General features: G+C 36.8%; 1 protein-coding gene across 2 annotated transcripts in view; it reads right to left on the minus strand.

Moving 5' to 3' along the window:
• Nucleotides 1-13777, minus strand: part of LOC121428550 (nucleoporin NUP188-like) — a 47555-nt gene that overhangs the window by 12507 nt on the left and 21271 nt on the right. For both annotated transcript variants that reach the window (XM_041625248.1, XM_041625247.1), the window contains exons 25-38: nucleotides 13259-13355; nucleotides 12179-12298; nucleotides 11327-11606; nucleotides 10662-10751; nucleotides 9337-9501; nucleotides 8728-8793; nucleotides 7909-8012; nucleotides 5739-5808; nucleotides 5415-5488; nucleotides 4885-4960; nucleotides 3979-4110; nucleotides 3205-3368; nucleotides 1833-1999; nucleotides 437-648 (exon numbers count right to left, since the gene is read on the minus strand). In XM_041625248.1, the coding sequence (XP_041481182.1) occupies nucleotides 437-648; nucleotides 1833-1999; nucleotides 3205-3368; nucleotides 3979-4110; nucleotides 4885-4960; nucleotides 5415-5488; nucleotides 5739-5808; nucleotides 7909-8012; nucleotides 8728-8793; nucleotides 9337-9501; nucleotides 10662-10751; nucleotides 11327-11606; nucleotides 12179-12298; nucleotides 13259-13355 (1817 nt within the window). The remainder of the gene's footprint in view (nucleotides 1-436; nucleotides 649-1832; nucleotides 2000-3204; nucleotides 3369-3978; nucleotides 4111-4884; nucleotides 4961-5414; nucleotides 5489-5738; nucleotides 5809-7908; nucleotides 8013-8727; nucleotides 8794-9336; nucleotides 9502-10661; nucleotides 10752-11326; nucleotides 11607-12178; nucleotides 12299-13258; nucleotides 13356-13777) is intronic.

Raw genomic sequence — 13777 nt, forward strand, 5'->3', positions numbered from 1 at the left:
AAAGAATGATGATGATGATAATTATTTTAATGTATTCTATCTGGAAAGATTGAGAGGAATTATTAGATTGTTTATCTTTTAAACACAATTCCCATACAGTGTACAATATGATGCAACAACCAATTGTATGTTTCACAATTAGTTACAACAGAAGGTGGATTTGAATTGATATAAAACAGTGATTACTGGCATCTTTAGAAAAGACCAAGATTTCTATTCTTGAAAATAAGTTATATTTCTTACTCCCTCCCCTTCTCGGACGAATGGATGGACACATATAAATAATTTGTTAGATGGATGGACAGACCGATGGACCAAACAAAAAAAAATAGATAGAAGGATAGATGGATGGATGAATGGATAGATAGATAGACAGACAGACAGACAGACAGACAGACAGACAGATAGATAGATAGATAGAATGCATAATACATACAGGAGTACTGGTAGTCTTGGCAACCTTGTCACCATGAATTCGGAGTTCCTCTGCTGCCCCAGTCCTGTCAAGGTCTTCCATTGTTATGTCAAGGGCAACTTCCTGGGTGGGAGGTTGTGTAGTAGACTTGGCAGGATGATGATATGACTTGCTGTGCTGTAATGCAACACAGATTGGAGGAAGAAGTCTCTCCACCAGTGACATCTCAAGACCTGTAGTATGGACAATGATTAAAAAGATTGGCACGATAGGTCCAATTTGAGGGACAATTCAGTTTTGTTTCATGACTTTGGAGCCCAGCCTTTGAACTTTGGAGCCCAGCCTTTGAAAGGCCAATGGCCTCTGCTGGCTCCCCATATTCTTGGTATTGATATTCATGTTTTTATTTTGTAAATATTTGATTGTATTTGAATGGTTTTTTTTTTACCAGAAATGGAAATAAATAAATGAAATGACTAAACTAGAGATGCTCGGCGGGTCGCGCAGCGGAGCATGTGTATCCCCGAACCCACTGCGTCATCCGTCATTGCAATATATAGAGCTCACACAGAAATTCAACCAAAAAATACAATTATCATGGCGACAATGACCCTAGCATGAAGGTTCCCCAAGTCCATCTATCATCCAAGTGTGGTCGAAAAAGTGACTTATGGTTGCAGAGAAAGAGAGTCTTGCATGTTAACTTCAACGTTGACATGAAAATGACCTTTGACCTTACCATGTGACCTCTGACTGCAACATAACATGTAGGTGCCCCAAGAACATCTACCATCCAGGTTTGGTTGAAAAGTGACTTACGGTTGCGGAGTTATGTGTCATAAGAGAGTCTTGCATGTAAACTTTAATGTTGACCTGAAATTGACCTTTGACCTTACCGTGTGACCTCCGCCCACACCAAAATTGATAGGCTTCTTTGCTATACCATACTCAACCTTCATGCCAAATTTGAAGATGATCGGAGAAGAAATGCAGCGGACGTGGCGGCGCGACAAGGCCAAATCCATAGTATCCTCCGAACTCTGTTCGGGGTATACAATAATCTATTATCATAATTATCATCATCGTCCTGATCATCGCAATCATTATAACCATCATCATTAATATCACTATCATCATCAGCAGCAACATCTTCATCATCATCATCTTTATCGTTTTAGTCGTTGTCTTCTTCATCATCATCATTCCAATCACCATCATCATCATCATCAATACTATCATCACATCATCATCGTCATCATCCCAATCACCTGCATTATCAACATCTTCATCATCATCACCACCATCATCAGCAGCAGCAGCAGCAACAGCATCATCATCTTCATTATCACTGTCATTATTTCATCATCATCATAGTCACAATCATCATTATCCCCACCATCACCATCACATCATTTACCCTGTTTATCCTTGGTTTGTCCCAAGCGTCTGTGCCTCAAGACATTGGTGAGGGCACCCATCATGGCTGCTTGACAACGACGCAAGAGGGGCGTGTCTTCCGCATCTAGAATAGCCTCCAGTGTATCTACCAGTAGTTTCACCTTGGACCATTGGCCACTAAGGTTGCTGAAGAGGGAAAATATCAATAAGATATTAGCATTAATGACTGGGTGGTCAGGGTTTGAGATGTACTTGGTGTGATAGTGTTCTGTCATAAGTAATAATCTCCATTACCAAGTTCTTTGCAAATGATCTAATGCCAATGGTTCATTGTAAATTGACTGCTAATTCGCAATTCACTCCAAAAACTTTGTACAATGACCAGTAACACACACGTTATTCAAGAAGTATACATGTAGCTTTAAATCTTGATAGTGAATATATGACATTATTACATATACAGGGCATTTTAGCAAATAAATAAAAGTCATATTTAGCTCGCTACTTTCAATCCGAGACCAACGAGGTAAACATTTGCCATGTTGCCCTCCAATGAGATTAGTAGTGATTTAAGCAAACAGGCTTATAAATTGTTCCAAATAATAGCTTGAATTACACATTGTACAGCCCAAGGTAATAATGATAATATTGACTGGCTCTTCTTTCTGGAAACATCAAATATGTTGCACTTAAAAGAACCATATTGCCCTCGTCCAAAGACTCGGGCCAATATGATTCTGTTGCGGGCGACATATTTGATATTTCATCACAATCATAATATTTTTATCATTATTGCCATCCACATCCTCATCATTGTCAGCACCTTGACCATTATAATCTTTATCATCATCATCATCAACATTGCCAACATCACTACCAACATCAATATCACCACCACTCATGTCATCATCACCATCATCATCATCATCATAACCATCATCATCATCATCACCATCATCATCATCAACATCATCATCATCATCATCATCACCATCGTCATCACCATCGTCATCACCATCATCATCACCATTGTCATCACCATCATCATCATCACCATCATCATCACCATTGTCATCACCATCATCATCACCACCATCATCATCACCATCATCATCATCACCATCATAATCATCACTATCGTCATCATCATCATCATCATCATCACCATCGTCATCACCATCATCATCATCATCATCACCATCATCATCACCATCATCATCATCATCACCATCATCATCATCATCATCATCATCACCATCATCATCATCATCATCACCATCATCATCATCATCATCATCACCATCATCATCACCATCATCATCATCATCATCATCATCACCATCATCATCACCATCGTCATCACCATCGTTCTCCTCCTCCCTGTTATTTACCTTGTCCATTTTGTAACCAGGGTGAGGTAGACTGATGAGAGTAGAGCAAGAGCCTTGGCATTGAAGATGGAGTCTAGATTCTGAGCTTGTTTATGGATGGCGGTGACCAAGTCATTCAGGATGGTAGACCTTGTGGCAGGTTCATTGATAGATAAAGCTGGATACTGAAATAATTAAAAAGACACGAAATACATGTGTTATGCTGAATTATGCAGAGCTGCCAAACTTGGGAGGAGCAAAGTGGAATCCTGCATTTAAAAAATGAGTACATTTCCATGAAAATTCATATTTTTTAAAATCTTCTTCTATATAATTTTTTTTCACTATTTATCAACCATTCTATTCCAATTTAGTACAAATTCAATTTTCATCAATTTTCTCTACAACCTTCAAAGTGATCTACGTCTACATAGAATACTAGGTCCTACTGCTGACACTCCGAACGGGCGGTTCCCTACAGCGCTGTGCTACAGCAAATTCCATAAATATCAAGCACTCTGTTTCGAACTCACTGACTTAATACCAACATCTTACACCCCCACTTCCACCCCCATCACTACCTTGATATATACTATAATGCCCACCGACATCTTTAACATTTGACTCATGCTAGATGAAGCAGTTACTATGAGGATTCCATGCTTGTAGCACAATCAATCCCTCATTTTGTATTTTTTCATAGAACCATCAATTAAAACAACACTACCACTTTCATCACCATGTCAAGAATACACTTATCTCCATCAGTATCACTGCAATTCTCTATTGACTTACGTTAGAAGAGGCAGCTACTACAAGAACTGTCCTCCAGGCTTGTAGCAGGACCAGTCCCTCGTGTTCCCTCAATGTGTACTCTTCAACATCCACGTTTGTAGGAGCATAGGCTTGTAGTACCTCACCAATGTACTGAAAAGGGTGAAATAAAGAGTGAGAGGTATTGACTACCCGGTAGTTGTCACAAATTAACTTCATTTGTTGACAAACATAAAGGGGCAGATCCTAGTTTGACTGCATAAAGGGAGGAGCAAACATTTTCCCCAAAATATAGACAAGCAAACATTAAGAAATTTAATAAATTTATCATCACCAAAGAGGTGTGTTTTCCCTTACAAATTTTGGACATTAAAAAAAGGGAAGAGAGGGTCCTAAAAAAGGCCCTCCCCCTCCACTTGGTGTGCACCTGCTTACATAGTTTATATGATGTACATGTACTCCCCCAGCTTCCATTTACAAAACTAAATCAAACATTCCTAACAAAACAAGGAAAACAATACCAAATCCTACATGTACATATATGTTAATACAAGTGCATCCTGGTATTACCTTTCCAACAGATGATTTAAAGTTCATGGCTTCTTTTCAAACAGCAAGAAATTAACTAACATTGTGTTACACTCAACACAGGTGAGGTGAATGGGTATTTGCAAGACGCCAAGAACTGCTGGAAGCAGTAGCTCAAGCTAAAGCTGGAGTAATGATAGTTGCGCATTGTATCCTCAGGAAAATGTATTACATGTACATGTATATAAACCATGTTTATAAATCAAGCTACGTAATCATTATTCATTCTTGCTACGTAATCATTATTACCAATATGACATATTGCAAAGTGATTATGATTCTGCAGATGGTCTGTCTCATAGTTACGTAGTTGGGTGGTATTTATATTTCGAACCTTACCTTCGACCAAAACTGGAATCTGTTCTTTTCATCCAGCTTCTTCAGAACAGCTTCCAACTCTTTAGGTATACCAGAGCTGTGGAAAAATAAGGGAAAGTTATACTTTGGACAAGAAAAATTACCATGAACAAAAACAAGTAGTGACATTCATGATTAAATGTCAGCAATGATACAAAGTGCTATCAGAACATTATTCTATTGTAAAGAGAAATCTAAAAATGCCATGTATGTGTCTATTATGTTAATTGAAATCTAACACCTTCAAGTACATTTACGCACCACTTTTAACCTCTTTACCCGCTTATTGCATAAGTGTAATGTTTCTAACTCGTGCCTTGTAATCTGAGGGTTGACAGTTCAAATCCTATCATATGGTAAGGTCCATTCATATTTGGAAAATATCTGCCCAGGTTTTAAAGGGGGAACCGGGAGGAAGTGAACGTCCATATCAGTGGCTTAGCAATTAGAGTGTCTTGAATGTTCAGTGTTAGAATACTCCCAAGGTTATCATTTTTATTATTATTACTTACTGTCCAGCATGGAAACATTCTAAAGATAGTATCCTCAATGCATGAGCACGAATCTTGATCACAGAACTGGTTGCCTAAAAAAGAAAAAATGGGATAAGTTCCATGTATCACAAATTTTTATGTTAAATGATACGTAAACTGCATGATGATGATAATGATGATGATGAAAACGATGATAACGATGATGATGATGATGATGCTGACAATGATGATAATGATGGTGACGATGATGATAATGATGGTGACGATGATGATAGTGATGATGATGATAATGACAACAATGATGACGATGATGATGACTATGATGATAATGATAATCATTACCTGTGAGTCTGGCTTAGGAGCAGGTGGATCCTTGAATAGGGGTGCTGTAACATCATTCCAAAACTTAGGCCTGATATAGAGAATAAAAAGTGCAATGTATATAAAAAGGTTCACAAATTCCTGAACATGAGTCATCGCAGATAACATTAGTAGATGTCAAACCATAAGTTGCTTGGTATTAAAAAAAAGTGCGCTTTATTCAAATCAACCGCTCTAATAAAAACACTGACATACCATGGGCAGGGGTAATTTAAGTAGCACATCAATGATGTGGAGCTCATATGGCATCTTGCAATGAAATTTAACACAATTTTCAATCTCAGCCCAGTTGACACTGAAATGAATTATATTGGTGACATAAATTGAGGAAACAGAATTGCAATTGATGAAAAAATGACAGAGAAGAAGCAATTCTTGTGATTTATGAATAAATTTTGTATAAATTAGCATGAATAATTTTCTACTCAAAATTTCTAAATTCTGTGTAGAACCTTGGTGAACCTCATGTAGCTCTCAGATGGAACCAAAAAAAATAAAATTGGTCAACAAATAAATAAGAAGCATTTTTTTTTGTGAGATATGAAAAATATGCATAAATTAGCCAGATGACCTAACAAAACTGTATTCATTTATACAATATTGTATTTCTGAAGATTAAAAAAGTCATCAAATTTCTTTGGGTAACCGATTCATTCTACATGTGCACATGCCAAATATATTACAGAATATTGAAGAAAAAAAAATCTTAACAAATTTTTGGAGGAGGGGCACACACTTGCTTTGCTTACCATTAAAAAAAGCAATCAACTTATAAAACTAAGCTCCATTTGTTTTGCATCATAATTCGACAGGGTAGAAGGTGCCATAACATGCATGCACTATCTTAAAGACAGATTATGGCATTTCATGATTAAAATTTATTTGGATAATCATAAAAGAGAAATAGGCAGATTTAGATTTACAAGACAACTCCTGTAAAAGACCATGCGCAAAACAAGGAATAGGATGAGAGTCTCCTGAAGATAGACAGTCAACCTGCCCAAAACGTTGAGTCTCTCTCTCCGACTCAAGCCAGCATCTCCTCATCCATCCTACTACTCAAGCTGTTTTCAACTCATCAATCTCTTCTGGTTTACAGTCTTTCTCAGGACTACATTTAAGAAAGATTACTCTACTCTCCAATTTCCACTTTCTCGCCTATCCATTTCTTCTCTTATTTTGCGGCTTACCAGACTCTCTTATCCAACCTCTCCAACGTATCCAGAACATGGCTGCTCGGCTTGTAACTCGTTCCAGAAAGCACGACAACATCACCCCTATCTTCCATTCTCTTCACTGGCTTCCTGTCTCTGCACGTATCATCTTCAAAATCTTGATTCTAACTTACAAAACCCAACATGGTCAAGCCCCTTCTTATATTACCGACCTTCTCTCAACCAGGATCCCGACAACCTCCATTCGACTCCGATCTTCTACACATCTTCATCTGCAACTGGCCCAAGGACCCAGAGCTCGGACAAGGTATGGGAACCGAGCATTTAGTGTTGTTGCTCCAAAGCTTTGGAATGACCTTCCCATAGAATTGAGAGATGCCCCGTCATTCGAATCATTCAAAGCTTCTCTCAAAACTTACCTCTACAATTCTTCCTTTAAGTTTTAAGTTAATCTTGTCAATATCAAACGATTATTCCTTGATTTTTTGTTTGTTTATGTTTAGCTATTGCCTGTTTTATTGTTCGAACATAATGCATATGTCATAGTATTTCTGATTATTCATTTTGTTTAAACTGATTTTATTCGAACTATTTAATTAATTAATAAACGTCATAGTTTTTATTATTTTCATTATTTGTTCATGTACTTCCCAACTTGAGTAGGCAGTTTTCTTAGCTAATTTGTAATTTGTCATATGAAAATACTTTACACTGTACATTTCCTTTCTTGTATGTTAACTGTCCAATGTTATTGATGTATGTTACTTAATTGTTTTGTAAAGCGCTTAGAAATATCACGTATTAAGCGCTATATAAATACAATGTATTATTATTATTCTCTTCTTCTATCCACTGCTTCTATAACACTCCACATGGTGTACCGTAAACCACATCAGAGATTGTACATGCCACCATGCAAACCTTCAAACAACATCTGATGAGAGTCTTGTATGTACCTTTTCCTTAGGATGGTAAGTGCTGTCTCTCTTCTATCTTGCCAAAGAGCTTGAAGGAATCCTAGAGCAGCACAGTGAAGATCAGGAGGAGAATGGGTGGTGCCCTGAAAGAAAACAAGAATAATAATGGTTGTTTTGTACAACGCCTCCTTAGCTTGTTGTACGCGAGCAAATGGGAGGCTGAATGTCGAACATTCGTACCATTGCACACACGACGTACCGTCCAAAATGTACAGTTGCACGGCTTATGGAGGTGACGTCACAATTTAATTCATTGCGCTCAGTAAAATGAAGGTGCAATACGCGTATAAGCCTGCTGGCTAAATGCGCAATGCTGCCCAAGGTCATGTGCGCTTGCGGGATTTTGCTTTCATAATGTTTGCTCCCTTTTCATAGATTACTGCAGGGAAAAACTGCAGGTTTGTTCATATTTTCGCTAGATTCCGAGGCGTTGTACAACACAAATTTTCTTATTCGTGCAATGGTGCGAGATTTCGCATTCGGTGTTGTGCTGATTTACAATTTGCCTAAAACCAATACTAAAATGTTAATACTGAACTTAAAATCACCCACTTTTTCCAATTGAAGAGTCTATTTTTCAATTTGCACACTTGCTTCATTTTGTTTCTTTTGTTCAGATTTTATTTGCAGAGATTCTGGCAGGGTATCACTTGATAGATTATCTTGAATCTTGTCTTTCATATCCAAGTTTGCACATTATAATCACACGTGATAATGATAGAAGTATAATAACTAGTCCATCTTACAACTCTTAACTAAAAATTTAAGGGGTTCAAAATGAAGTCATATAATTCCTACCTGTTTGTCTTCTTCTAAGATGTCAAGCACAGCATGTAGACAACTTATCTTCCCAATTTCAAGTTCCTGCAAAGAAAAAACAAACAGTGTATAAAGGAAACAAAAATGCCCTGCAAGATTAACATTTTCAACTCAAGATTAAATTACGATGGCGATGAAAAGACGGAGAGGTCAAGGGTGGGAATGGTAAAGTTCCAAGACAAAGGCATCTACGTCATGTAGAGTGGTAACAGAGTCCACGCAGCATGTCCAAAAGAGTATTTCCTAAACATAACTAAACTGTTAAACTCATAAACTGTTAAATTTGACTACTTTCCATGATTTTGAGAGACTTGGAAGCACATATGTCTGACTGTAACTATGGTAACTGTTGGGTATAACAGATTTGTTGGAAAGAAAATCCCACGAATCCTTTCATGAGATGCTGCCCTGTTAACCTCGCTATTTCTTCTTCTTATTCTTCTCCTACTCACTCTTTTTCTTCATCAGCTTCTTCACTGATACTGTTTTCACCATCATCAACATCACCTTCACATTATCATCATTTTTATCAAACCTACATTATGTTACACTATACCACTTTACCTTGATTAATTTGGTATTTCTCACCTGTTCATTCTTTGGGCTCTGTTTCTCGTCTCCTTTCTCTTTCTTCTTCTTTCCTTTAGGATCATCTTTCTTGGGTTGAAGATTGAGGAAGAGTTCACTGAACCCTGGCTGAGTCTCTGCAGACACAGCTAGAAGCTCTAGAATACCAACTCTCAGTCGAATATCCTACCAACAAAAACCCCAAAGGTGAAATCTAATTACATAAATCTTAGTACATATCACCCAACTAACATCGGGGTAATAATAGCAGCACTTTGTATCCTCAGGCAAAAAGCGCTTTATAAATCCAGCTATTATTACTATTGTCATTGTCATATAATATATTATTAGAAAATAGTCATTTCATGGGCTCTGCAGATACTGCTAGAGCTAGAAGCTCAAGAACACCAAACCTGTCAAATATCCAACCAAAGAAAAACACAAGGATGAAATCTTAGTACATACATGTTTGCAGAACATATTCATTTCATGAGAAAATCTCAATTAATGCCATCATATCACTTAGAGCTTGATCTGGTTCATGAATATAGACCTAACTCTGTAATGAAATCTAATCTGGAAAAGATCATATGGAAGATAACATACAGAGAGAAACAAATGTGGGACAGTGTATTTTCATTGCTTGGAAAAAAAACCAACCCATGGAATGTCATGCTTAATTTACACATTTCTCGGCAATTAAACATTTTTTACCTGAATAATTTGGCACATATTTTTTAATTGCATAAAACACTTGGTGGCCATTTTATTGGATTCTGATCAAACTTATTTTTAGATTGTTTGCACAACTAGCATTTATGATAAATGCTAATCAAGAATATTCAGCCAGAGAAAAGACTCTGAAGTGTAAGCTTTCGTGTTAGATGCCACTATTAGGCATTCACTGGGTGAATAATTTCAGACTGTGAAGAGTAAGCACACATGTCATATTGCCACTCTTAAGCATTTACAAATAAGCAGGTGTAATCAATCACACAAAATGTAATCCAAGGTTTCATAGCAATAGAACTAATGTAAAGCATAGTATATTCCACCAATCATCTTATATCATTTCAGATTTCCTGGCTGGACAATAGAAGGTTCCCACAAGATGTCACCGCAGAGGACAATGAGAATTAATAAACCTGCGCATTAGATCATAAAACAATGATTTACCATGGTTTGATGCACAGGTTTTAATTGTTTGTCCTCCTACATGTCTGCTAGTGGCAACGCTCTGTACTCTAAAAAGTCAAATAACAACTAGAGCATTAATTCCAACTATTGCCCATAATAATTTACAATATCACAATCCAATATTCTTGACAATGAAATAACTAGCTAACCTCTGAATGAGTCTGAAGCCTGAACAGAAAAGCATCTCGGAAAGCTGGAGCTTGGTTACCAAGGCAACCAAACAATGACATGGGCGCAACCTATAATGGAAAAGGATAACCAAAATTAATCACTGGATATATTCATGTATGTTTCATACAATCAGGTTTACCATAAGATGTTCTAGTGGCCATTTCATGAAGCTGTTCGTAAGTTCTTTTACGTAAGACTTACCTCACAACTTGAAATTTTCATTTTCATTGCCATTACCATCAATATTATTGTTATCATTATAGCCATTATAAACTTCATTTTCATCACCATAATCACCACCAACATCATCACTATCATCATTATCACCACCATCATCATCATAATCATTTTCATTACAATCATCATCATCACCAACATCAATAATATCAATTTCATTTCTGCTATAATAATCATCATTTTCATTACAATTTTCATCAACACCATCATCATCATTTTTTTTGTTACAATAATCATCATCAAGACCATCCTCATTATTCTCATTCTAATCATCATCATCATCATTTCCACCCCTGCACCTTGGGCTAGTTCACTAGATCAATATACTGTGTTTTTATCCCTACTAGTGTATACAATTACAAAATCCAAGACATTTCTTTTCTATTTTTTCTCTGGAACCACCAACCTGTGCCAATCTCCTGAGAAGCAGTACAGCAAGCGTCGGGAGGCGTGGGTCCTGCCGATGGTAGATATACCCTGCAATCACGGCAATCAAATGGGGCTGGTGGGGCAAGCCGGTAGAATGGGAGGTCAGGGCAACCTCTAGAGGGCACTGTTCGGGCGAGGGGTGGGTCGGAGAGGACCTGGAGCTCGACGGATCCTGCTGGGGTTTCAGGAGGAGGAGACGGTTGAGGATGGAGAGGGAGAGCTTCACTAGCTGGCTGTCTGGGGTACTAGCTAAGAGACTGAAAGTGAATTTAGATCAAGAAGACAATCATTGCTGGGGGAAACATTCAAATCAAACAAAAATTGTATCAGATAGTAATATACATTCTGTTCATAGGGCTTACAGATTGATTTTAAATCTTGACAAGATAAGTTTAAAACCATGCACTTTATGTTGGCATTTGGTTAAAGCAATCACTAAGGTCATGTGAATTTGACTGAGGTTGAGGTTATATGTGATTCAAATTTGCAAAATCTTAACAAATACACATTAAAAGGAAAAATGCAGTATTGATATTTTTTTTTATTTAATAGTTTTGCCAAACTGAAGAAAAGGTGATTGAATAAGAATTGAAGTTGAAATGGGTCATTAATGAACTTCAAGCAAAATTTAACAGTTCTTTCCTCTCAAACTGGCTAATTTTTAATTTTCACACTCTTCATCAATGCCGATTTAATTCATATACATAAAACTTTAAAAGAAAGAATACAGCAATGAAAGAAATAACAGTAGTGATGCAAATTTGAAAAAAAAATATAATAAAGGCTTGAAATGAATTGGTGCCCTTGCAATATGAATGGGTTTTCTAACCTTCCACTTTCTAGTTGTTTCTGTTCAATAGTATCCACTCCAGTAGCAGCGATGGTGAGTAAAGATTGACCTGCTGCTGTGTGTAACAGACCATAGATGCAAGCATCTCGAACACACACTCTGAAATAGGGAAAGGGAAGGGCACATATCAACATTCAATTATATAGGTACAATGATAAGAATATACAGGTGGGTCATTTTGAAATCGCTACCATAGCTGGCATCTCTATCTTTGATTCATTCCTATATGAAAAGCGATCATAAAACAGCAATATAAAGTATGAAGGAGAATTAAAGGAGAATGAAACCTTTGGAACAAGATAGCTTGTATGACAACAGAAAATCAAAGAAACAGATCAACGAAAGTTTGAGAAAAGTCGGACAAATAATGAGAAAGTTATGAGCATTTAAATATTGTGATCACTAATGCTATTGAGATCCTCACATTGGCAATGCGACAAAGATGTGTGATGTCACTTGTGAACAACTCTCCCCATTACTTTAGTATATATTTCACTTAAACTTCCTCTTTTATCACATCTATCAGTAGATCATGTGATCTTTTTATAGGAGGGCGTGTAATACAGATCTTTAAAGAATACATCATGGATAAAGAGTTTTTATCACCATAAGAACAAGCAAAAAGAGACATTTTGGGGCTTTTTGAGAGTCCATCAAAGGGAAAGTTGTTCATATGTGACATCACACATCCTTGTTATTTCTTATTCTTTGATTTTTCTGTTTTGACACAAGCCTACTTGTTCCAAAGGTTTCATTTCCCTTTAATGACAATAATTATTTGCAACATTTTATGGCACTTAATAAAATATTACTGAGCATGCACATGTATATGATACTAACATAAACAATGAATGTTAATAAGCAACACTTGTATAGCACTCAATACAACAATAATATACATTTATATAGCATTTACTACAATGTTTCTAAGTGCTACATACTATAATCCCGGCTTCAGCACGGTTACCCTGATCGGACCCACGAGTAATCAAGGAATTTCTTCCTACTGGGTTCCAATTTACTACACCTGGGTGGAGAGTGGCAATTGTGTATTCTTACCCATCTTGCTTCTCATCATGAATGTGAGGTTTCTTGGATGATGGTGATGTGGGAACGACATGGAGAACGACATGGAATACTTCCATTACACTCAAACCTAGAGAAAAGGAATGAAAAATGAATTAAGTTTCAATTCAAGGCCCATATCCTGAACTCAGATTTATTTTAAACCCTTGTCTAAAGTTGTGGATCAGATACGGAAAGCCAATTAAGTTAAATCTCTTGCATTACTTACTCAATTCAAAACATTAGCTCATTTGACACTCGAACCATTCATTACTGTCTGAAAATGATAACTCAATAGTTTTCTCCATCATAAAAGCATGGGGGGAACACAGTAAACATAAGAAAAATACAATGTATAGAATAACTTAAAATTTATGGCTTCCCATAATTTAAGTACAGAGTGGCTTAACTTAAACAAGACTTCAGAATATGTGCGTTAGAGTCCCACAGAGGATAAGAATAAAAACATTCATTTTTTTACCATGATGCTCTAGTAATGGTTTGGGAGCAATC

The sequence above is a fragment of the Lytechinus variegatus genome, chromosome 15, assembly GCF_018143015.1.
Source record: "Lytechinus variegatus isolate NC3 chromosome 15, Lvar_3.0, whole genome shotgun sequence".
NCBI classification, from domain to species: Eukaryota; Metazoa; Echinodermata; class Echinoidea; order Temnopleuroida; family Toxopneustidae; genus Lytechinus; species Lytechinus variegatus.